This window comes from Dipodomys spectabilis, unplaced genomic scaffold (genome assembly GCF_019054845.1).
Source record: "Dipodomys spectabilis isolate Male_0828 unplaced genomic scaffold, ASM1905484v1 ptg000112l, whole genome shotgun sequence".
Classification (NCBI taxonomy): Eukaryota; Metazoa; Chordata; class Mammalia; order Rodentia; family Heteromyidae; genus Dipodomys; species Dipodomys spectabilis.
In genome coordinates, this window is record NW_024870789.1 from 1,598,983 (window position 1) to 1,626,466 (window position 27,484).

General features: G+C 39.2%; 1 protein-coding gene across 1 annotated transcript in view; it reads right to left on the reverse strand.

Annotated features, from left to right (window-relative positions):
* Positions 1–27,484, reverse strand: part of LOC122114868 (contactin-associated protein-like 3) — a 165,197-nt gene that overhangs the window by 104,993 nt on the left and 32,720 nt on the right. The window contains 3 exon segments of the mRNA XM_042688131.1: positions 1,757–1,941; positions 3,101–3,304; positions 22,708–22,855. Coding sequence (XP_042544065.1) covers positions 1,757–1,941; positions 3,101–3,304; positions 22,708–22,855 — 537 coding nt within the window.

The following is a 27,484-nucleotide window of genomic DNA, read 5'->3' on the forward strand; positions in this document are numbered from 1 at the left end:
CAGAACAAGTACCACAATTCAGGATAGGGTGGAGATTGGGGCTTCAGAATCACTAAAATAAAATGTATAGGTTTATGGATATTATCTCTCTTCATACTTAACAAATCATGTAAAATGCATGTTGATTAAGTCTGAGCTCTCCAAGTGTTGTAAGGTGAATTATCCCAGAAGCCACATTTAAGTAGATGGACTATTGGAGTCCTTATTACATAGCAGGCCACAGAGAGACAGTTGTTACAAAGGCCTAGAGCCCCCAAATACACATAGCACAGCTAGGAAACAGGCCAGAAATGAAAGAAAGAACAAAATACCAACAAACCAATTCAGCTCCAATGGAGAGCCTAATTGGGACGCTGTGACGACCGGAAACAAGCCAGGAAACAAGACACAGGACAGGATCAAGGAGACACACATGGCATTGCATCCCAAGCCTATGCTGTTCCATGCCTAAATAGAGTCTGGGCAGGGGGGGCAGGGTCACAGGACACTCCAAGTCCCAGACACTTGATTGACAGGTTCAGGCAACCGATCAGCCAAGTGCCCACCCCTGTCTCCAGGGATCCCGGAATGCCGATCACATGTGTGTGGCAGGGGGAATTATTACTCTCCCCCCTACCATGAGGACAAGATGCCAAGCCTTAAATGGACATACTCAAGGACCAGCAGAACTTTCCCATCGAGGGAAAATAGGCCTTAACCTTCCACATAGGGTATGCTTAGAGGTTACTCAGAGGCTAGTGATCCAAGCCACTTAAGGAGCTAATCAAAGCCCTCCTAAGGCTATGACATCTGCATTTCTCTGAAGCAGAACCCTCCTAGCTCACCCCACTGGCCAGGCATCTGCACTTCAAAGGATGACTTGTCTCACTTCTAGGCCTAAGCACCAGGATGTCTGCAAGAAATTATTTAGGCTCAGCCACCTTACTTCATAAGGTCACTTACTCTGCTTAGGATGATCTGAAGCAAGAAGGAATATCTATGGCTGACTATCACATTCCAAACTAAAAATGAATTATCCAACCAAACATGGGTGACTCATGAAGCTGAGATCAGAGGATTGTACTTCAAAGCCAGCCTGGGCAGGAAAGTCTGTGAGACTAATATTCCCAATTAACCACCAAAAAGCTGGAAATGGAGCTGTAGCTCAGGTGGTAGAGTACCAGCCTTGAGCAAAAAAAGCTAAGGGAACTAAGTATGCAGGTCCTGAGTTCAAACACTAGTACCAATACAGAGAGAGAAAGAGAGACAGAGACAGAGAGACAGAGACAGAGAAATAAAACCTAGAATTGTCCAAAATAACACATCTTAAAATGCTATTTGTTGTGTTGATTGCTTTTCATACATTAGCCTCTTAAGTAAGCACTTTTGGAGACAAGGAGATAGAGTCTTAATACATACTGACTGGCTAAACTATCTTCCTAAATATAAAGACTAACATCTGTGCATGGTAAAACAACTCAGTAGTGTGTCTGCAGAGTCATGAACCACATCATGATCATACAGGGTCTTAAGACAGGACAGACAGCTTAGACAAGGTGGTCCCTGTAAGGTGTCTCACCTAGTGATGCTGTGGCTTCATGAAGTTGCCCACATATGTATTATCTCCCACGGTGGGATGGTCACACAAGAAGTAGCCCACCAGAGTCTGAATTTCCAGGGAAGGGTGGACATTGCTCTATAAAATCCTATTTTCCCTAGAAGACTATATTAGATTTCTGTGATATAATCTGATACACTTGAAAAGGAATTTTGCCACCTTATAACCAGGATCCAGATAGCTGGATCCTGGCTGTGCCTCGAAGAGTTGAGTGTGCTTGTCCACAGTGAGGCTTCCATGTGTGCTGTGCAGCTCCAGGAGAATGGAATGCCAGTGCTGGTCATCCATCAGGCTGCCCAGGCTGAGGGCTGCTGGCACATCAAGGGAGGACATGTTAGCCTCACCTGAAAAGAGGAAAAGTGAACGTACTGTGAGTTCAGCTGGGTCAGAACTGTGGTTTCTAGTAAAGAAGTCTAACATGTTTCACAATTACAACTTCCTTACCACCTCCTATCTGAAGAACTAGTTAGCTAATTGTTTTATTTTCATCTTTTACTTTTTTGTCTTGGAAGAATTGGGGTTTGAACTCAGAGCTGCAAGCGCTCCTCCTGATAGCCTGAGCTATCCCCCAAGTCCTTTTGGCTTTAGTTAATTTCTGGAGAGGGTCTTGCATTTTTATCCACGGTAGACCTCAGACCATGATCCTCCTACATATGCCTCTTGTGAGGCTGGGATGACAGACATAAATCAACACACTCAGCTTTTTGTTGAGGTGGGGTTTCATTTTTCTCAAAGCTGCTCTCAAACTATGGTCCCCTATCTCCTTCTCGTACATAGCTGAGATTGCAGGTGTGTACCACATGCCTAGATTAACCTTAATCTTGAACACAATCTACTTTTAGCCTTGAACAATTTCTCTTTGCTTGTTTGTTTGTTTTGGAGGTGGAATCTTACCACATACTAGGCTGGCCTAAAATAGCTGATTCTCCACTCTTAGCCTTTTGAGTGCTAGAATTACAGGTGTGCCACTAGATCCGTTTCTTTGGAGGCAGAGTCTTACCATATACTAGGCTGGCCTAAAATATCTGATTCTCCTCTCTCAGCCTCTTGAGTGTTAGAATTACAGGTGTGTGCCACTAGATCTGTATCAATATCCATTGTATTTTCGTTTAAGTTGAAAATATTTTCTTATTATGACCTTATTAATATTAGTATCTCAAACTTTTACAGTGATCGATTTGTGTCTTTATGATATTATTAGCAGCTATGATCATTGAGCAGCTAATGAGGTTGCTAGACAATTGAACTATAAAGCTGTATATAGAGATTACAGTTCAGATACCCATATGTTGATTTTACTATTCCTAAACTGTAGGGCAACCTTGTTTCCTTGACCTGCAGATTCTATTTATACAAATTACTCCATGCAAGTATTTGTAAAGCCTCCTTTCATTATTCATGAATTTAGTTTCAGGGAAAAGTCACTATTTACTGAAAATTTAAGTATAAAATACTTTCATCTAAATAATTGTCTTTTCAAAAAAGCTTCCTTGATATTTTTACCTGAATTAAGGGACAGGACCAGTTTTCCTTGAGCTAGTTCCAAGGTAAAATTCTTGCCATTTCGTCCTTGCCTATGAAATAAAATCCCATCACTCTTCCTGGAGTTAAAATTCAGAGAAATGACTTCCTTTGTTGGATTTGTGGATTTCTGAATAAAGGTGTACAGCAAAGAACTTTTTCCATCAAAATGAACCATTTCTGAGCCTACAATGAAAGACATCAAAATGTGATTTTAATAGGATTACTTGTACTGGTGCACTGAAGTGTGCAAGTGGACACTGGAATGGACACACGAAGCGTGTTTCTGGCTGCCACCCACTTCCGGGTGAAAATGGTCAGTCCACTTTAACTGCACAGTGCCTTCTCTGCAACTTCCCTAAGGCATGTCATCAAGTGTCTGCATGGCTTCTGTGTCCACATGTGCCCCTTGTTCAGGGTTTTCCTATCTTGGGAAACACAGGCTCAACAAAAAGCTGTCATTAGTGTCCCTGCACACAATGTCCCTGTGGCCCAGCAGTTCAGCATCACTGCTTATCTGTAAGGTTACAGTAGTTTACACCTGCTGGCAAAAGGGGTCACTAAAAAAGAATCACTAAAAGAAACCAATCCCTACAGTAACACATAAGCAAAAGATTTTGTATCACTATGAAAAATCCCTCATATTTTTCCTATCTCATGGGTTAAAAAAACACAGCTGTCCTTAAAAGAATGTGTAATACATGAAGACAAAAGCAAAAGACCTGGGGCTGGGAAGGTGGCTCAGTGGTAGAGCGCTTGCCTTGCAGGCCTGAGGTCCTGGGTTCCATTCCTCAGCACCACATAAGCAAAAAGAAAAAAAGCCGGAAGTGGCACTGTGGCTCAAGTGGTAGAGCACTAACCTTGAGCTGAAGAGCTGAGGGACAGCGCCCAGGCCCAGAGTTCAGATCCCACGACCAGACCCAAAAAAAAAAAACAAAACAAAAGCAAAAGACCTCAAAACAACATTGAGATTCCACCTCACCCCAGTTAGAATGGCTAGAATCAAGAACTCTAATAACAACAGATGCTGGAGGGGATGCGGCCAAAAGGGAACCCTATTGCATTGTTGGTGGGAGTGTAAACTTGTTCAACCACTTTGGAAAGCAGTATGGAGGTTCCTCAAAAGATTCCACATAGAGCTCCCCTATGACCCAGCAATTCCACTTTTGGGCATTTATACAAATGATCACAAACAAGACCATACAAAAGCTACCAGCACAACTATGTTTATCACAGCATTATTTACCATAGCTAAGATATGGAATGAACCCAGATGCCCCTCAGTAGATGAATGGATCAAGAAAATAGTATATATATATATATGCACATCATACATACACACACACACACACACACACACAATGGAATTCTATGCCTCCATCAGAAAGAATGACATCACCCCGTTTGTTAGGAAATGGAAAAACTTGGAAAAAAATTACATTAAGTGAAGTAAGCCAGACCCAAAGAAACATAGGTCTCATGGTTTCCCTTATTTTCAATAATAGTACATGTGTAAAACAAGCAGAAAAGGTCAAAAGCTATGTACATATGACCATATAAGATGATGTTTAGCAAAATGTGCCCCAAGATAGGGACACAAATATTTTTTTTCTTTCTTGCTATTGTTTCTAATGTATTTATAATGCACCATGTGATTTTTTTTGTTTCTTTGTATGTTCCTCCCCCATGGTATAACCCCTATTTTCACTGTATTTGATGTCAGTGCCCTGCATCTTCTATATTCACTTCTCTGATTCAGGGAGGAGAAGGGAAAAAACAAAATGCTTAAATAGGGATACAGGTTAAGCCATTGTAACAATGAGATGTATAATACACTATGTTGAAAACAAACTTTACAACTTCGGCAGGTGGGGGATAGCTATGGAGGTGGGAGGGAAGGGATGCTAGGGGAAAAACAAAGGAGGAGGCAACAATGCTTGATAGGAAATGTACTCATTACCTTGCTCATGTAACTGTAACCCCTCTGTACAGTATTTTTACAACAAAAAATGTACAAAAAAGCAAAAGAGCAACAAAATATGAAGCTGATATCTAGTATATATTGCTTATTTGTGTTTATTATCTTTGTGGTATGGAGGCAGAAACAAGAGTCTTGGGCACACTAGGCAAACAATCTATCACTAAGCTCCACACAGAGGCTTAATGTTCTTAATTTCCTTTACACATACATTTCATTCAGACTAACTACAAATTTACAATAAACTTTTAAGGTTTACAATCAAAATAAATATTATATGTAGCTACCTGTTTATTTATGGCAATGCTGGTGTTTGAACTCACAACACTGCATTTGCTAGACAAGCACTCTACCATGTGAGGCACTTACCCTACCCTTTCACACCGCATTTTCTAGGTAGGCTCCTGGGTTGTTACTCAGGGTCAGCCTCAGACTCCAATCCTCCTGTATATGTCTCCAGCTAAGATTACTATAAGGAAGTGCTACCCAAACTGGCTTTGCCTTAATAAACACAATCCAACAGAACAATTTCTTTTGTTTCATTTGTTTTTCGGTTTCTTTTCTTTGTCTTACTGAAGTAAGGAGACTGAGCCTAAATAATTTCTTGCAGATATCCTAGTGCCTAGGCAGGAGATGAAGGGGCTGTCCACCCAGCTCAAGGCCTAGAGGTGACACAAACCATCCTCTGAAATGCAGGCGCCTAGCTCAAGGTGAGTTAGGGAGGCTCTCCTTCAGAGAAATGCATATGTTATCTTGCTTTCATGGTGGGGGAGGGTGATGCCCCCAACCCGCTCAGGTGATGGGCATTCCTGGAACCCTGAAGACTATCAGCACTTGGCTGATAGGATGTTGAACCTGTCAGTCCAGTGCCTGGGGCTGGGAGTATCTTGTGACCATGCCCCCTGTGATCCTGGCCTGTGTCCTGTCTCCTGGCTTGTCTCTGATCATCATGGCCTCCCAATTCTGCTCTTTATCAGACTTGAATTGGTTTGTTGGTATTGTTTCTGTCCTTTCTTTCCTCTCTGGCCTGTTTCCTAGCTATGTTATGTGCATTTGGGGGCTGCAGGCCTTTGTGAACAACAGACTGCTTGAAGACTGCTAACTGTGTAACAAAGACTCCAATATTCCATCTTCCAAACTGTGGCTTCCCTGTTAATTTACCTTACAATATTACTACATAGTCCAGGCTGGTCTTGAACATGGAATCTTCTTGTTTCAGTCTCTTGAGTGCTGGGGTTACAGACATGAACCAAGAAGCCTAGCTTATTAACTTAGATTGAGTCTCACCAACAGTTTTCGCTGGCCTGCCTTCAAACAGCAATCTTTCTGAACTCCACCTCTGGAGCATCTGGTTCTAACATATACCTATCACAGCTACTCTTTTTTAATTCAGGAGGTTGATTTCATCTATACAGTGTGGTATACAAATCCGACAGGGGAATTTGGTGTGAGAGTGACTCCTTCTGAAGAAACAAAAATGCATTTTGTCGAGGAGTTCCGGGAAGATGGCAGAGGAGAAGCTGGAGGCTAAACAAGATCTCACATAGAAAGCAGTTTTAGAGTTCCAGTGAACAGCCCTAAGCCAGAGAATCATACCAAGTTTGCCATCACAGGACAGAGAGTTAGGCCAGAGAGGGAAAATCCAGGCAAGGAGACAGATCTGAGCACTTGCCAACAGCCGAACTGTGGTGGCAGTAGTAGCGGCGGCAGCTGTACCCGCCATACCTGAAAAAGAGAAAGTCTGGGACGAAGGAGCCAGAAGCGGCAGGCGAGCAGATTCTACTCAACACCAGAAAGAAACGACAAGGAGCAGACATCTTCATCCTGCAGTTCGCAGACCAGAGACGACCCAGGAACCAAGAATTGGCGTGAGTAGAAGCCTAACATCCTCACTCCTTCTCAGGGAGCAGAGGAAGGAAGGCCACCCCTCCCCCCCACCAGTACTGGAGATCTCCATTTTGGATACTGACAAAGCTCAGCAGAGCTGCTAGCTCCAACTCAGGCCTTGGAAAAAAACTACTGTCATTTAGCAGGTCACAAGAACCTAACCTAACCTGCCAGACTCAGCTCCATCCAGGGAATAGTTACACAGCTCAGGCGCCCACCCCAGAAGTGGCTTTCTTCACTGGGTAATCAGAGCCAGAGGCTGCCCCTCCCTTTAGCAGCCTCGACAATCAACTGAAATTCAGTAAACAGAAACCCTGAGAGTGGCTCCAGGCTGGGCTCTGTGAGTTTCTCACAAACTAGCCCCCGGGAAAAGCTACTGTTTGCTGAAAGGCCTCAACTCTACCCAGAACCTAGCCTCATCACAGCATCTCCAAACTTGAGGAAAAAGCCATCTCCCTCTTTTGTGATACTCAAAGCAGATCTCCCTCCCATTGAACTAACCTGGGAGGAGGATCACAAAATCCTGGGTAAAGCAGAGCATTTTTCTGCCTGTTCAAACAAACTGACTTAAGAAACCAACCAAGACACAGGAAAATCAAACACCACAAGCAGACCAGAGACTCCAACAACAGGCTGGTTACAGAAACAAGGGAGATACAGGATTTTTCCCAACCCTCCCAAAAACCCAAAGAACTTTTTTTTCTTTTTTCTTTTTTCTTTTTTATATGTACCTTTTATTAAAAAAAAATTTTATAAAACTTTTTTTTAATTTTTAATTTTCTTTTTGATTTTTGTTTAGCTCTACTGAAATTCTGATCTTTTTATCTTTCTTTCTTATCCTTTTCACCTTTTCTTCTCTTTTGTTCTTCTTTTTGTGACTTAATTGTTGTTCTGCACATCCTCAGATAAACCCGTAGTTGATAATTAGACCCTATCCCCCATTGTGTACACACTTAATCCACAAATTTATTACTCAGTTGAAAATCACTGAGACTTAAATTCCTTAATAGCAGTACTATCTCTTTGTATCCATATAATATTTTAAGTATTTTTATTTTTAAGTTTTTCAAATCTCCTTTATATCACTCAACTTCTCTCATTATATCCACGTTCTTCTCTGAATAGTTTGTTTTTAATTCTGCATTATATTTTTAATTTTTACTTTTCTATTTTTTCTGGTCTCTTTTTTTTCCCCTTTCTCTTTCTTCTTGTTTTCTCTCTCTCTCTACTTTCATCCTATCCAACCTATTTCCTGCTTTGAGAGTAAGACATAGTTAAGTTAACTCTCCTTGTGCCTTCACACATCACTCTATTCCTGTTTTTTACCCACATCTCTCCCTAAACCTAATAATTTCTGGTTTACCAAATTCTTCTTTGTTTGTAGCTCATTAATATATAGTTGTTTGATGTTGAATAGATGTATCTGTTGAACTAGATTGTAACTGCAGACTATTGACTGTGCAAATACAGACTTTGGTTGATGCTTGCCTTAAGTTAGTGTTCTAGCACAAAACTGGTGTTATTTTCATCCCAAATGGGCAGAGTAAGCCTGAAAAACACAAGAAAAATGGCAAGTCCGGGTATCTCAACTCCCACTCATGATAATCAGGAGACAGAACAGATAATGAATAATCCAGAGGAGAGTTCCCAAATAGCTCTACAAACACTGCTGCCAAACATGATAAATGAAAAGATTGAAAACCTACAAAGGACTCTGTATGAGCGTGATAGGGAGAGAGAGGAGGCAATCCAAAGGTTTATACAGGAATATCATGAGCGTGAGGAAGCTACTCAAAAACTGATACAGGATTTGCATGAGCAGCTTGAGAATATTCAAAGAGAAAGACAGGAATGGTGTGAACTGGCTGAGAACACTCAAAGAGAAAGGCAGGAATGGCATGAATGGGAGGGAGCTAAGCAAAGAGTAATACAGGAATTGAGAGAGCAAGATGAGAATACACAAAGATCACTAAAGGCATTCATGGGATCCATTAACAAAGAAGTCAGGGAGACCACAAAGGGAATGCTGAATGGAACCCAACAGAAGGAATGGGAGTCCAAGGAAACCATAACCAATCAACTAAGTGATTTGAGAATAAACACTGAACACCAAATTAAGGAAGTAAAGAAGTTCATACAAGATCAAAAACAAAGCTGCAGCAAAGAATTTGAAGCCATCAAAGTTGACCAATTAGAAGGAAAAGAAACAAAAAACAAAGTAGAAAGTCTTGACAGCAGGTTAGACCATGCAGAAGAACGAATCTAGGGGATTGAAGACAGCCTAGATATTATAGAGAAAGAACATACAACCATCCAGGACAAGTCCAAAAAATATGATAGATCTATCCAACACTTGGAAGACACCATCAGAAGGCGTAATCTAAGGATAATGGGTGTAAAGGAGCAACTAGAAAGAGAAGTCAATGGTATAGGAAATTTGTTTAACAGGATCCTAGCAGAGAAATTCCCAAACATGCAAAAAGATAGGCCTATTCAGATACAAGAAGCTTTTAGAACTCCAAATAAACCAGACCAGAATAGGACATCCCACCATGACATTATAATCCACACAGGATCAATTCAGACCAAGGAAAAGATCCTTAAAGTTGTCAAGGAGAAAAGATTAATCACTTATAAAGGGAAACCAATTAGAATCACCTCAGATTTCTCAGCAGAGACAATCAAAGCAAGAAGAGCCTGAAATGATGTATGCCATGCCCTAAAGACAAACAACTATCAACCAAGAATACTGTACCCAGCTAAAATCTCCTTCATAAGTGAAGGTCAAATAAAAACCTCCATAGCAAAGAAAAATTGAAACAATACATCTCCACCAAACCAGCCCTACAAAAGATTCTTAAAGATGTCCTACACGTAGAAAACCAACAAGACCACAATAAAGGCAAAGAAACTGCACCCAAACTGAGAATCCAAGAACCATAGGAAGAAACTAGTTTTCACAGCCCTAAGAAGGTGAATACTATGGCAGGAACTCCCAAATACCTCTCAGTCCTATCTCTCAACATTAATGGACTTAACTCTCCAATTAAGTGACATATACTGTCTAGTTGAATTAAAAAACAAGATCATTCTATCTGCTGCATTCAGGAGTCACATCTTGCCCATAAAAACAAGCACATTTTCGATGTTAAAGGCTGGAACAAAATCTACCAAGGAAACGGCCCCCATAAAACAGGCAGGAGTTGCAATCCTAATATCAGAAAATTCGTGAGAAGAGATAAAGAAGGTCGCTACATACTAATTAAGGGATCTCTCCTTCAGGAGGATAGTACAATTCTAAATATCTACTCGCCAAACAATGGAGCACCCAAATTTATCCAAGAAACACTATTTTCCCTCAAATCCCACATAGATCCAAAGACATTAATTGTTGGGGATTTTAACACACCACTTTCCCCACTAGATAGATCAACTCGGCAAAAACTCAACAGAGAAACCGCAGACCTAAACAGCTGCATAGATCAACTACATTTAACAGACATCTACCAAGTTTTCACCCAGCAGCATCAGAATACACGTTTTTCTCAGCAGCACATGGAACATTTTCTAAAATAGACCACATTTTAGGCCACAAAGCAAACTTGTCCAAATTCAGAAACATTGAAGTTATACGTTGCATTCTCTCTGACCACAAAAGAATAAAATTAGAACTCAACAACAAAAGCCACCAAAGAAAGTCCTGTAACACATGGAGGCTGAAATACACTCTGCTGAATCACGAGTGGGTCATGGAAGAGACCTGAAAGAAAATTCAAATATTCATGATATTCAACAAAAATGAGCACACAAATTACCAGCTCCTCTGGGACACAGCAAAGGCAGTACTCAGAGGCAAGTTTATAGCTGTGGGTTCCTACATCAACAAATTGGAGAGATCTGAAACCAACAATTTAATAAGACAGCTGAACCTCCTTGAAAAAGAGCAGCAAGATAAACCCCAATCCAGTAGACGGAAAGAAATAATCAAAATTAAATCAGAATTAAATGAATTAGAATCCAAAAAAACTATAGAAAGAATCAACAAAACAAAGAGTTGGTTCTTCAAAAAAATCAACAAAATTGACAGACCCTTAGCAAATCTTATCAGAATAAGAAGACAACACACCCAAATAATTAAACTCAGAGATGAGAATGGAAAAATCACCACAGAAACAACCAAGATACAGAACATTATAAGTGAATATTTCTCACAACTTTATGCTAATAAGTTTGAGAACAAGGCAGAAATGGACCTTTTCCTAGCAAATATGGACATGCCAAGAGGAGTTAAACCATCTTAACAGGCCCATATCAAGCATTGAAATACAAACAGCAATAAGAGACCTCCCATCTAAGAAAAGTCCAGGACCAGATGGTTTTACAGCAGAATTCTACAAGGCCTTCAAAACAGAGCTCACACCAATACTCCTCCAACTCTTCAATGAAATTGAAAGAGAAAGTTCACTACCAAACACATTCTATGAAGCCATCATAACCCTCATCCCAAAACCAGGCAGGGACTCATCAAAGAAAGAGAACTATAGACCCACTTCTTTGATGAACATTGATGCAAAACTTCTCAACAAAATTTTGGTCAATCGACTTCAACAATTCATCCAAAACATTATACACCACGATCAAACAGGATTCATTTCAGGATGCAAAGCTGGTTCAATATACGCAAATCAATTAATATTATTCACCACATCAACAGGAGCAAGAATAAGAACCACATGGTTATCTCAATAGATGCAGAAAAAGCATTCGACAAGATCCAACACCCCTTTATGATGAAGGTTTTGGAAAAATTAGGAATCCAGGGAACATTCCTCAATACAATAAAGGCTGTATATGACAAACCTACAGCCAGCATTATACTTAATGGTGAAAAAACCTAAAGCCATTTCCTCTTAACTCAGGAACAAGACAAGGATGCCCACTCTCTCCACTTCTCTTCAATCTAGCATTAGCATGCCTAGCTACAGCAATAAGACAAGATGCAAACATAAAGGGGATCCAAATAGGGAAAGAAGAAGTAAAACTCTCCCTCTTTGCAGATGACACGATCTTGTATTTAAAGAATCCCATAGACTCCACTCCCAAATTACTCAAGCTGATTCAAAACTTTGGCAAAGTAGCAGGGCATAAAATTAACCCTCACAAATCAATGGCTTTTCTGAATGCCAACAATGAGAAAAGTGTGGCTGAAATTAGGAAAGTAATTCCATTTGTAATAACCCCACAAAAAATAAAATACCTAGGAATTAACTTAACCAAAGAAGTGAAGGACCTCTCTGATGAAAACTTTAAAAACTTGAAAAAGGAAATCAAAACAGAACTTAGAAAATGGCAAAAACTCTCATGCTCCTGGATTGGAAAGATTAACATCATGAAAATGGCAATACTTCCCAAGGCTATCTACAAATTCAGTGTGATACCTATCAAAATTTCAACCTCATTCTTCAAGGAAATAGAAGAGGCAATCCAAAAATTCAAATGGAACAATAAAAGACCCCGAATAGCAAAAATGCTCCTCAACGGAAAGAACGCTGCTGGAGGAATATCAATACCAAATTTCAAACTCTACTGTAAAGCCATAGAAATCAAAACAGCTTGGTACTGGCACAATGGAATAGAAGTTAAAACCCAGAAATGAACCTACAGACCTATAGCCATCTAATCTTCGATAAGGGAGCTAAAAAAAGTAGAATGGAAGAAAGACAGCCTCCTCAGTAATTGGTGCTGGCAAAATTGGTTAACTACTTGTAGAAAACTAAAGCTAGATCCTTATATATCACCCTGCACCAGAACCAACTCCAAATGGATCAAAGACCTCAGAGTCAAAGCAGACACTCTGAAAACTTTACAGGATGGAATAGGAGAAAGCCAAGGTCTCCTTGGCGCAGGCCGAAATTTTCTTAATAGAGACCCAGAAACACAACAAATCAAAGAAAGGTTGGACAAATGGGATTGCATGAAGTTGCAGAGCTTCTGCATGGCAAAGGACATAGCTAGCAAGATCAATAGAAAGCCTACAGATTGGGAGAAGATCTTCACTAGCCAAACAATGGACAAGGGTCTCATATCTAAAATATACTTGGAACTCAAAAAATTAAATCTGCCAACTACAGACTTAAAGAAAAACTTCTCTGAAGAAGAAAGAAGGATGGCCAATAGACACAAAAAGAAATGCTCAACCTCCCTAGCCATAAAAGAAATGCAAATCAAAACAACATTGACATACCACCTCACCTCAGTTAGAATGGCAAAAATCAAGAACTCTAATAACAACAGATGCTGGAGGGGATGTGGACAGAAGGGAACCTTACTGCATTGTTGGTGGGAGTGTAAACTTGTTCAACCACTTTGGAAAGTAGTATGGAGGCTCCTCAAAAGACTCCACATAGAGCTCCCCTATGACCCAGCAATCCCACTCTTGGGCATTTACCCAAATGTTTACAAACAAGACCACACTAAAGCTACCAGCACAACTATGTTTATTGCAGCATTATTTACTATTGCTAAGATATGGAACCAACCCAGATGCCCCTCAGTAGATGAATGGATCAAGAAAATGTGATATATATACACAATGGAATTCTATGCCTCCATCAGAAAGAATGACATTGCCTCATTTGTTAGGAAATGGAAAGACTTGGAAAAAATTATATTAAGTGAAGTAATCCAAGCCCAAAGAAACATAGGTCCCATGGTTTCCCTTATTTACAATATCTAGTATATGTATGAGTCAAGCAGAAAAGGTCAGATAAGGTGATGTTAGGAAAATGAACCTAAGATATAAGATATGTATTTAAATGTTTTTTCATTCATGCATTTGTTTCTACTGCATTTATAAGATTATTTCTTTGTTGCTTTGTATGTCCCTCCCCCACAGTATAACCCCTGCTTTCACTGTATTTGATGTTGTTATAATTTGTGGAGGGGAAGGGGAAAAACAAATCGTTTAAATTAGGATACAGGTGGACCCGCTGCAACAATGAGAATACAAGTTGTCATGTCGAAACGAACTTTACAAGTTTGTTGGGGGTAAGGTAGTATGGGGTGGGGCTGGAGATGATGGGAAAGGATGGGATGGGGAAACAAAGGAGGAGGCTACAATGCTTGATAAGAAATGTACTCATCAGGATGGAATAAGAGAAACCCTGGGTCTCCTTGGCTCAGGCCGAAATTTTCTGAATAGAGACCCGGAAACACAACAAATCAAAGAAAGGTTGGACAAATGGGATTGCATAAAGTTGCAGAGCTTCTGCAGGGCAAATGACATAGCTAGCAAGATCAATAGAAAGCCCACGGATTGGGAGAAGATCTTTACTAGCCATACAACGGACAAGGGTCTCATATCTAAAATATACTTGGAACTCAAAAAATTAAACCCCCCAACAACAAATCCTCAAAGAAACAACTGCCCAATAAATAAGTGGGCGAAAGACTTAAAGAGAAACTTCTCTGAAGAAGAAAGAAGGATGGCCAATAGACACATGAAGAAATGTTCAACATCCCTAGCCATAAAAGAAATGCAAATCAAAACAACATTGAGATATCACCTCACTCCAGTTAGGATGGCAAAAATCAAGAACTCTAACAACAACAGATGCTGGAGGGGATGTGGACAGAAAGGAACCTTACTTCATTGTTGGTGGGAATGTAAACTTGTTCAACCACTTTGGAAAGCAGTATGGAGGTTCCTCAAAAGACTCCACATAGAGCTCCCCTATGACCCAGCAATCCCACTTTTGGGCATTTACCCAAATGTTTACAAACAAGACCACACTAAAGCTACCAGCACAACTATGTTTATTGCAGCATTATTTACCATAGCTAAGATATGGAACCAACCCAGATGCCCCTCAGTAGATGAATGGATCAAGAAAATGTGGTATATATACACAATGGAATTCTATGCTTCCATCAGAAAGAATGACATTGCCCCATTTGTTAGGAAATGGAAAAACTTGGAAAAAATTATATTAAGTGAAGTAAGCCAGGCCCAAAGAAACGTAGGTCCCATGGTTTCCCTTATTTGTAATATCTAGTATATGCATGAGTCAAGCGGAAAAGGTCAGATAATGTGATGTCAGGAAAATGAACCCTTAGATGTGTATTTTAATGTTTTTTTCTTTCATGCATATGTTTCTAACACATTTATAAGATTATCTCTTTGTTGCTTTGTATGTCCCTCCCCCACAGTATAACTCTTGCTTTCACTATATTTGATGTCAGTATAACTTGTGGAGGAGATGGGGAAAAACCAGTTGTTTAAGGATACAGGTGGACCTGTTGCAACAATGAGAAGTACAAGTTGTCATGTCCAAAACGAACTTTACAACATTGGGGGGGGGGGGGGGCTGGGGGGGGGGAGGAAGGAGAAGGATTGGGATTAGGCGGGGAGGGGGGAGGCTGGGAAGGGATGTGAAGGGTAAACAAAGGAGGAGGCTGCAATGCTTGGTAAGAAATGTACACATTATCCTGCCCATGTAACTGTAACTCCTCTGTACAGTATGTTCACAAATAAAATTAAATTAAATTAAAAAAAAAAAAGAAAGAAATGTACTCATTATCTTTCCCATGTAATTGTAACCCCTCTGTACAGTATTTTCACAATAAAAAATAAAATTACAAAATTAAATAAATAAAATAAATCCATTTTGTCACAATATCTTGGAGAGTTATAATCTGGGGTTGTTTTGAGAGGAAACCTTTTGTTTGAGACTAGAAATCTAGAAACCAGAAAAAATAAGAAGTCAGAGATTTTGAGAGCACCCTGCTACAGTGTCTGGTTGGGACACAGATAAGAAAGGGAGACATAAAGAAAGAGGATGTCAGGCACAGGGAACCTGGGTTGGTGGTAGAGGCCCTGCCCTCTGTGGCTAGAGTAAGTCTCATTACCTGAGAATTACTGCACACCCACACTGAGGGCTGCATTCCAATGCACAGTGTCTCTTTCCTCTGGAGAAGCCTTCCTGCTGCTAGAACCAACACCTGAGCCCAAGTCAGGTGGATTGATTGACTTCCCCAGCCTCCTAACTCCCACAGGGAGGTTTATTATTATATAACACTTCCAAGTGCTGTGACTGGCAAGCACAATACTCAGTCCTTGATTCTCTCACTTCAGTCTAGATATCAGTTTGGTTTGCTCCCCTACTCTCTGATGCAATTACAGGGCACCCTTATGTTTAGACTTTTACCACCCCTGGGTGCACAAACTGAGAGGCCTATGGGACAGCTAGAAACTGGCCCAGCCCCAAGCTGCAAAGTTGATCAGGGCAAGCAACAACTCCCAATACATAAAGAAGAGAAATTTCTGAAGTGAATTCTCAAAGCACACTACATACATGTGTAAAAATGTCTCCATTTTTGTATTTTGTATGACTAATAAATGTCAATTTATAGAAGGCATAAAAATATGAAAAGTAAGAAAATAAAGTGAATGTAGCCCTAAAGCTTACAACAGACCCTTGACCAGTCAAGCCCTCAGCCTGTACACAGTACAATACCAGACCGAAACAGCAGGAACTGCAGGAGGCTTCAGTGACAACTCACGACTGTCCCCCACCTGGCAGATTCCAGTAGTAGAGGACCTAGAAAACGGATTCTTTCTCATTTCTAAACCTTTTACTTTTCGTATACATTTTCCTTTTTATCTTTATTAAGTTTAAGTAGTTATACAAAGAAGTTGCCATTTGACAAAGCAGTTTATGAGTACAATATACCTTGATCAATGTCACCTCTTTCAGCATTTTAACCCATCCCTTTTCTACCCATCCCTTTCCTTACTCTTCTTAATTCTGTAGAATATACACTGGATTCTTCACTATGTTCTCCCCCTCATCTCCTCTTCATTCCCCTACCTCTTTCCTTTTCCCCTTGATCTCACCCTTTTGAGTACCCGCTTTCTGGTGTTTTATTCTGCTGAACTTTGATTTTCCCTTCCTAAGGCAAAATTTCATTATTTAAGATCTCCTTTGAATGCATGGAATCAACCAAGATACCCCTCAATGGACAAATGGAGCAAGAAGACATGGTATATATACACAATAGAATTTTATTCATCCATTAAAAGAACTGTATTGTATCATTTGTAATGGAATGAAAGATGTGGAAAATTATGTTAAGTAAAATAAGTCAAGTCCCTAGAGACAAAGGATGCATGTTTTCCCTTATATATGGAAGCTAGATTTAGCTTATGAACTTGTAAGTAAATTCATTGAGTTGTAGGCAAGTGTGTATAAATGTGTTGGCTTTTTCTTTTATTTTTATGTTTTACTGTATTTTAGTATTATTTCCAAAAGTCATTCACATTTTCATTTATTTCTTTATGTTTATTTTCTTTATGTTTTGTATTTATTTGTAATCTTCTCCATACTTCTCTTGTCATTCTTTTCTTTTAGTTAATCATGCTTCTTCTTTTCTCCCTTTTCCCCAACCTTATTTCATCTATTTATAATTATCACTTTTTTCTTAATGTTTCATGCTAGATCTGGGACTTGAACTTAGGGCCTGGCACTGTCCTTGAGCCTTTTTTATTCCTTTTGTCTTTTTGTTTAAGTATACCACTTTACTGCTTGAAACATAGCTCCACTTTCAGCTCATAGACTTTCCTGTCAGGCTGGCTTTGGACTGCAGTCCTCAGGTAACAGTTTCATGAGTAGTTAGGATTACAGGCATGACCCACAGTTGTCTGGCTTTCATTTTTAACTTCATAATTGGTTCTACCTTTATTGCCATTTTCTTTTCTCTGATTACTGGTGGGACAAAAAAATCAAGTTTGATGAATTTTAGTTGTATTTCTATACCTGGATTTTTTTTTAAACCTGGATTGTTTTGATGTTGCTGTTAAAGTGATTTGTTTTCTCCACTTCAAGTAGTACTTAGAATTGAGCTGTTAAAACAAAACTTCTCATCAAGAAGACCCTCAACTAAACCAAAAATATGATAAAGCAATATGCCTCCTGAAAAAATTCATACATCTTTTATAACTCAATTCCATGATTTTTAAGTGTTTGAATTTCCAGATGAAGAATTCAAAAGCATTCAAAAGGATTCAAAATGACCAAAACCCTCTAAAATGACCCAAATAAACAGATGAATGGTACAAAGAAGCCAATTCAAGAATTGGGTAAGAAATTTAGCAACTTAGATTTGAAATTCAGCAATGAAACAGATTCTGAAAAAAAATTGCAATCTTGGAAATGAAAAGTTAAATAACTCAAAAGTTTAAAAATGAATAGGAAACACCACCAAACACTGGATTTAGTGAAAGAAAGAATATAAGTAGCTGGGTACACTATTGCATGCCTGTAATCTCATTAAGGACAGATTAAAAACACAGTAAGAATCTGCATTATACTCATAAACTGGTATGTTGATTTGAAACCCTCTGTACAACTACTTTAATAAAAAATAAAAATTAAAGAAAACTATACAAAATAAAGAATATCAAAGATTGAAGGCAAGATGGAAGAATTAGTGCATTCGGTAGGAGTAATGAAAAATAATCATGAGCATCCTTTGAAGCTATCTGGGACATAGATGAGGAGGGGATACATTGAAAGCTATAGAAAAAATATTCACTAAGATGATAGCAGAAAAACGCACAGATCCGGGGAAAGAGATGAACACTCAAGATCATGAAGCATTTAGACCCCCAAACAGTCATGACAATAAAAGATTCTCTTCACATTAGAAACAAAGAAACATGGTAAAAGCTACAAGAAAAAAAGTTCCCGGCTAACTAAAATGAGAAACCTGCCAGAATAAAAGTAGATCTCTCATATTAGAAATAATTACCAACCAACACTCATATACCCAGCAAATGTATCCTTCAAAACTGAGAGACAAATAAATGCTCTCCAGTAGAGCAAAGGTAAAGCAATTCATGAAACCCAACCTCCCATCACAGGCAGTACCTAATACTTAATACACAGTACTTAATACTACATGCAAAGCGGAAGAAAGACATGTACAACTAGAAAGCTTGGGAAAGAATAGACTTCACTGGAAGAATGAATACACAATGAGAAGTAGGAAAGAACACTAACAGACAACCAGCAAGGTGTTAACATGGAAGCAGAATTGTGTAGATACTTACCAATACTAATCATAAATCCTTAAACAATGAAAAGATGCAGACTGGAAGCAGTGCACTGGTGGTTCATATGTGTAATCCTACCTCCTCAGGAGGCTGAGATGTGAAGATCAAAGCCAACCCAAGCAGCATAGTCCATGACACTCTTATCTGCAAGCCACCACCAAAAAGCCTGAAATGAAGCTGTGGCTCAAGTGGTAGAGCACTAGCTTTGAGCAAAAAAAGCTCAAGGAAAGTGAGCTCAAGGACAGGCCCTGAGTTCATGCCCCAGGATCAGCAAAAAATAAAACATAAAAATTCAGGCTGGATCAAAAACCATAATCCAACTGTCTGGTGTCTATAAGTAATTTGATTCATTGGCAAAGGCACATATCCACACAGAAAGTTAAAGGATGGGAAATGGTACATTCCAAGCAAACAGAATCTGAGGGAAAGTAAGAGTAGCTATACCTCTGTTCTGGAGTTGAATTCAATTTCAAATTATTCTGAGAAATACATATGTAAATACATATGCTCTGAATGTTGCAGCATCCAAGTTTGTAAAATATACACTACTGAATCCAGATGAAATAACAGTATATGGATTCAATATTGACTCTCATCTACAGACTGATCATCCAGTCCATCAAAACAAAACAAAGACACTTCAGAAGTAACCAGTACTATGTATTTAACATACATTCCAGCCAATGACTGTACAATCCACATTCTTATAGATAAGTCTTAATAAATAAAAATTGAAATAATTTCTTTTATCTTATCATATAACAATGGAATAAAATTATAAATCAGTATCAAGAGAGACAGTATCAAGAAACTGCAAATCATGGAGTTTGAGCAATATACTTTTGAACAATCTGGGTCATTTGAGAAATCAGAGAGGAAATTTTAAAACTCTTAGAATTAAATGAAAATAAAAACACAACTTACTATATAATATTTGAGAGACAACAAAGGCATATTTAAGAGGAAGATTATAGTTATGAGGTCTACACTAAAAAAATCATAGAGCTGTGTTATGAATTACCAATGATGCAGCTCAAGGTTGTAGGAAAATAAAAACAAGCCAAACAAAATTAGTAGTTGGAAACAAATAGTAATGACCAATATAGAAATTAATGAAAATGAGACTGAAAGAATAGAGCAAAGAACTAAAGAGGAATTGGTTCTTCAACAACATAAACAATATTAACAACCCCATAGTAACGCTAATCAAAATAAAGATGAGAAGGACACAAATTAGTAAAATCATAAATAAAAATGATATAACTACTACCACTAAAACCCAGAGGATCAGTAGTAATATTTTTGAACAATTATATTCAAATAAGTTAGAAACACCAAGAGAAATAAATTTCTAGATACATGTGCCCAACAAAAATTGAACAAGAGAATATAAATGACCTCAACTGACATATGATGAGGCATGAGATTCCACCCTGGGAATCAAGCCTGTTCCTGTGTCTACCCTGGCTCTGAAGACTCTGCATCCATCACCAGGGCGCTTGGCCTGGAAGACAGGCACGGGCATCAGCCTCATGCATTTACCTAATTTTACAGAGTAAAGATTCCAAAAGTAGGTGGTGTACTGAATAGAGTCTGACTTTTTCTAATCTAGTCTGATTACTTTCTACTTTTCCACAAAGCAGATGGATTCTACAAAAGACTAAAGGTCAGAATTAGCCTCCCTGTTCTTGTTCGTGGGAGAAATCATTAATGCTTTCATCTGTTTTACTGTGCTCTTGATGGTACATTGACTAAACTCGAGTATTCTGAAAGCGGGAGCAGAACTGGAAAGAAGGAGTTCCTTCATGAAGCCTTTTCTCAGCACCTTCCTTCACCATCTCAAATATGTCCTCTTTTCATTTTTTTGTGCCAGCCCTGGGAATTGAGCTCAGGACCTAGATACTGTCTCTGAACTTTCCAGCTCAAAGCTAGTGCTCTACCACCAGAGCCATAGCTCCACTTCTGGCTTTTTGGTGATTAATAAGAGTCAAACAAACTTTCCTGCCTGGGTGGCTTTGAACCTCGATCCTCAGATTTTAGCCTCTTTGAGTAGCTAGAATTACAGACATGAGCCACTGGCACCCAGGCAAGCTTTCTTCATTTTTATAGAAAAAATATTAACATATTATTAAAAGGTTATGAATATTGACACTTATGGATTCTATTAAATCTAAAGATTTTACTGTAATAGTCAACATTTTTAAAAAATAAAAAGGAAGAAGAAAAAGAAAAGAAGAAGAAGAAGAAGAGGAGGAGGAGGAGGAGGAAGAGGAGGAGGAGGAGGAGGAGGAAGAGCAACAACAACAACAACAGGGATTCTGGTGGCTTGTTACCTATCATGGTTCAGAGCCAGCCCAGGCAGAAAAAGTCCATAAGGTTTTATTTCCAATAAATGCCAAACTGGAGGAAACTCAGGTGGTAAGACACTATTTATTTGAGAGAAAATAAACACAGGTTTGAGTTCCCTTGATGGTAACTAAAACAAATAAAGAAACATATGACAAGCAATTACAATTCATATTATTCTTTATCTCTTATTTGAAACAGGGCAGAGATGCCATCTCATGACTGGCTATCTAGTGGGCTACAAGAGGCTCGTTTCTGTACCTATGGGCTTCCTGCTTCTAAAAATTCATTCACTTCCTCCTTTCATTCCTTGCTTATTAATAAATACATTAATGAAGAAAAAGTACAATGTAATTATGATAGCTGATGGAAATAGAACTCGATGTTGTAGGATTGCTAGAGAATGATATTGAACACAAACCTTGCAAGTCAAAGAAGGCAGAAAAGAAGAGACAGAAGAGGCCTACAAGAGGAAAACCAACCTAAGGAAATGGAGACTGGGTTGGGAAAGGGTTTGGCATTTTAGAACGCCAGCTTCACTGAGAGAGTGACCTGGAGTTCATAAGACAAGAGGTGTTGTTGAATGACAAACCAATGAGAGAAAACTTTAGAGCGAAATACATGGCAAGTCCTTGGAACACCAACAAATACTGGGGGGCTTCCTAAAGGAAGAGTCTGAGAGAATAGTCCCCTAGCCTCTGCCTTAGTCTTGAAATGGTACACAAGCCTTGAAGAATAAAAATGCATAAGGCAAGGAAGGAAACCATGACCATATACTGTGCTAAAAATACATATTGACTGACATTGTAAATGGAAAGTAATGCAATGTAACTAAAAAAAGAATCAGTATTTGAAAGCCACTGTTTGCCAATATAAACAATTTGGATATTATCCTTCATATAAATAAGGAATATAAAATACAAACTAAGAAGAAAGACAATAACTGTTTATCAACCATATTGTCAAAATTAAGAAATTAAAGTGCTGTGCTAGAACAATTATTCCTACTACTGATAAAAACAAACGGTGTACAAAACCACTAAAACTCAACTATGTCCTGTGGTTGTTTTGTATTCATGATTATTATTTGTCTGCATTTTTATTCTAGGATCTCAAGAACAAAATTAATAAAGTCAGCATCACCAGGATTTCCCATAAAGAGTGGCTCTACTTGAATAGATGGACAGGCTGAAAGGCCGCAACAGTTACAGCTTGATTTTCACAATACATGTATGCTGAACGTCAGGTAGTGGCAACCCTACTTACGATATGCACATCCATACACTTCAACACGCATCCCAATCCTCCCCTTGGGGTTCCAGGCCAAAGGGAGGAAGCGCAGGAACCTGGTTTCAAAAGGCAGCTGGAGACTACAGTGCACCACACTGTCTGCATTGGTGTTTCCTGGGAATCCCTGGAAGGAAGGAAGAAAGGATCAATGAATCTGCTGGAAATTGCCTCTGCATCACAGCAATGCCTTGTTCTGTCACATAACTGACACAGGCTGGCTTCCTTCAGTAAACCACTACTGTTCATTCAGATGTGTTGACCTCTTCTTAGTCCTGGGACTGGTTACTATTGTCTAAGCTTTCCTTCTTCCCAATGTAGTTTAAACTCCTTCAGTACCTCCTTCAACATTCTTCTCTTAAAGGCTTGCTTTGAGACAGTTGTTCATTCCCTAAGCCCTTTCCCTCATCTCTAACCATGTTAGGAACCTAGAAACCCAAGAACTCATAATTCTGTTCCTAGGATGATCCTCAGCCTCGGGCCACTGAGGATAAAGGACACAGGGCCCTGACTGCAGCTGTCACTGATTAGCCTTCATGCCTTTGCCGTTTAAAGATCAAATGTAAGCATTGCATGTTGATGAAACACTTTTCTAAAGTACTGTGTTAAGTTATAGCTTTTACTATTTAGTGTTACCTCCTGGTAGAAATACTAAACCAAGAGAGAAGATAGATTTACTTTATTGTGGGGAAATTGACAGTCTAGGTTTCTCAAAACTATTTCCTTCCAATGAAGAGCAACATACTTTATAAGGCATTTGTAGGAAAGGGCGATTTTCACACTGAATACAAATCATATCCCTAATACACATGTTTGTCTCCTCCTTTCAAGCAGGGTCATCTTTACTTCAGAAGAATACAGTGGTTGGTCTGTTTTGTTTAAGTTTAGTTTTTGTTTTTGAGACACAGTCCTGCTATACAGACCAGCCTGGCCTCTGTAGCTCAGGTTGGCCTTCACTCATGATCCCTCTGTCTCTGCACCTCCAGTGCTGAGATCACAGGCTTGCATCATCATGCCCACTATGTGTGGTGTGTTCTGTTCCCCTCAACACAGGCTTTTTCGAAGTATGTTCACCTAAGATTCTGAGGGAATCTAGTCAGCTTATTATATCCAAATAACTTAAAAGATTGCATGGAAGCTCTAAGGTGAAAAAGACTGAAAAGGAAAAAAAGAAAACACATGCCAAAGACAAGGCTCATGTGCCAGTGCAGAACAACAGAAAGAATTTCAGGCTTGAGTTGGCCATGAAATGCTATGATAAGGTTGGCTCTTGGCTCATGTCTCGAAACTGACACTTACGGAGAGTTGTCATTCCCCTCAGAACTGATGAGAGTGACTTCGTACTGCCTAAGCTGTTTGAACAATGTGGTTTATGCCAAATACTTATTCTATGAGAATCCTATAGGAATCTTGATTTTGGGTATATTCTACAGATAAGATGCCCCCAAATCTTGTCTCTTCATAATAATCCTAGAGCCAGACACCAGCTGAGCAAGTATGATGTCCTAAATTTAAAAAACAAACTAAAACAGTGGGGCAAACCAAAGGTTGGTGCCTGTAATCCTAGCTACTTAGGAGGCTGAGATCTGAGAATCACAGCTTGAAGGCAGCCTGAGCAGGAAAGCATGTGAGACTCTGGAAGTGGAGCTATGGCTCAGTGGTAGAGTGTTATCCTTGATCCAGAAAAGCTCAAAGACAGTGCCCAGATGCCAAGTTCAAGACCCAGGAGTTGTGCATGCATTTTCACGAATTCATGCACGCACACACACACACACACACACACACACGTACAATATATCCTAGACTCACAGGCCCAGGCTTGAGCCCTGATGGTCATCATTTATGGGGGTTGTCACACTTATTGCTAGAGGAACTAACTGAGCATATTTGTGGGCATAGACAAGAGGGTAGGAGGGAGTAGGAGTCACCAGGGTTCCAGTCTGTTTTCCTTATTTCTTACATGAAGTGCCTTTTCTGGTTGCTGACTGGGCTTTGTACTTTTCAGTTGTAAAGACTATGCATTTAGTTCTGTGAATCATTTGCTGGATCACTGAAACCTTGGTGGTCTCATAAACATACATACGCAGGAGTCAATCTCCAGTGGTAGAAATCAAAGATGAATCCACTGGGACAAGCAATCCCTTTATGAAAAGCCACTCAATCTCACTCTTTGTAACGCAAGTTGGCTTTTCTTTCTTAGAGTAACCATAGCCACAGGACAGAAGAGGACTCTGGGCATGCTCACATCCCCCAGAATAAAACACAGCTCCATGTGCTGACTTTCTCAAGATAGAGCTCCAGAGGCTAGTACATTGTTTTTTTAAATGACACTATGAATTGTGCTTAAATTAAGAGATGTGAACATAAACATATTAGTACTTTCACTAACTGTGACATTTCAGTAGACAAACTTAGGTTAAGTAAAGTAAAAGTAATTCTACCCTATGCTGTGATTTTAAGGTTTTTAAAAACTAGTTATTTCTAAGTGGTAATCACAGTTTTGCATTCAAAGAAAATACTAATTTAAACCAGATTTATCCCAGTACATTTAAATTATATCAAGATCAAATTACTATTTTTCAACTACTGTGTATCTAAAGTTGTTCTGGTAGATTGTAGAGGCAAAATAGAGATTTCTTATTCTTGGCATTTTGAGTTGAGTTGGCATTTTGTTGTCCACAGGTTTATGCAGATAAAGAATTAGAGAAGATGAACTATGAGAGAGGAGCCTGGAGAAGAATGTCAAGAGAAAACCCGGGCAAAGAAAGATAAGTATGAAAAGATCTTACTCAGTACAATGAATGTAAAAAAGTTAGTCTCCTAACAGCTGGGAGTAAAATAATGGTTACCACAGCCTGCAGAGTCTGTGGAAAGTAGGCAGGGAGGGGAGGTAGATGAAAGCTGTTATTTATTAGGTACAAATCACAATCAATTATAATTAGCCAGGAGAAGTAAATTCTGGTGTTCTAAAGAGCAACAGGCTGGCTGCAGTAATGTATATTTCAAGATAGCTACACGAAAGGATTTTGAATGTTTTACTAGAGAGAAATTATATCAGAAATAACTGGAATGCTCATTACCTTGATTGGCCATTATGTAGTATATACATGTCTGAAAATATCACACTCTGTCCCATAATATGTACAATTATTATATGTTGATAAAATAACATTAAACTTATTTTTAAAAGAACTTTAAAAGTCATCATACCATTTCAAAAAATGGAAGGAAGGAAAGGAAGGAGAGAGAAAAGAAGGGATAAGAGAAGGGAGAGAGGAAGGAAAGGAGGGGAGAAAGAAGATATGAATGGGGAGAAGGAAGAAGACAGGGAGAAAAGGAAAGAGGGAGGCAGGAAGGCTATAAAGTGATCAGAACCAACTTTATAATTACTGAGGAAACCACAAGTACATTAGAACATAAAGTACACTAAAACTGTCTCTCCATCTCAAAATGTTTCAGTATTCTAGTGTCTGAGGGTCTGGAATCTTTTAAATCTTTTCAAGACCCTTACTGAAATGCTGCTGCCCTCTTATGGCATTTTTGTAGACTGTTTTGATAATGTTTACAGAGGGACAATTATGGCAGGGGCTGCGGGCCCTGCAGTGAGGGTGAGCCAGGCTGGTGTGGTTGCTATCCGAGGTGATCTTATGTGCTGTGCCTTGTATTCCCTCCTGAGACCAACTGACAGAGTCACACAAGTTGTTGTGTCCAGATAAGGATCCCCAAAGACTATCAAGGAGCCGATTCTAATGCAAGCACATGAGAGTCGTTTATTGCAAGCTCAAGCCTGTACTCAAAACCGTCACTGATGGAACAGGTCAGCAGGTCAGAGTTGAGAGCCCTGACTTCCAGTTTGGCAGGGTTTTTATTGTGGTTACAGCAAGGGTAGGGGGGTTTCCAACTTAGCGGTTACATGATTGGTTAATACTTAGTAAGTAAATCTTGTAACAATCTTATTGGCTAAAGTGTGCAGGCTAAACAGCTAAGCAGCAAAATACGTTAACTATGCTATCTTAAGAAACATCTGGAGCTTTGCTTTCCTACTAGTTACTGACTGACTGTTGCTAAGGAGTTACTGGTCAGAGCAGTTTCTGTCATGCAGTTATTCCAGGGACCTGAGCTCATATGTCAGTAAAGGTCTTTACAATGCTTACTTTCAGTAAAGGCCTTCATAAGGGATACTTCCGGTAAAGGTCTTCAAAATGGAGTCTAAGTACAGAATGGCTGTACTTCGGCTAAGGCCTGTCAAAGTTAAATGAAACTGGCAGACACCTTCTGTGGCCTATGTTTTGTTTTGCCAGGGCTCTTCTGCAGCTAGAAAAAGAGTGTGCTAAGTAACTGGTTCTACCCTAAATATTTCTAACATAGTGCTGTGGTCTTACCCTTTGGCACTTTATTATACAACTATCTCTTTTCAGGGTGCTTTTTGAAGAAGATTCTTTGTTTTACAACTTTTTTATGTTTTTATTGTAAAATTAGTGTACAGATAGGTTATAGTTACATGAGTAAGGTAATGAGTACATTTCCTATCGAGCATTGTTACCTCCTCCTTTGTTTTTCCCCTACCAGCCCTTCCCTACCCACCTTCCCAACTCCTCCCTCCCCGCCCCAAGTTGTAAAGTTTGTTTTTGACATAGTGTCTTGAACATATCATTGTTACAATGGGTAAACCTGTATCCTTAATTCAGCATTTTGCTACTTTCCTTCCCCTCCCCAAATTAGAAAAATGTATGTACAAGATGCAGGGCACTGACAT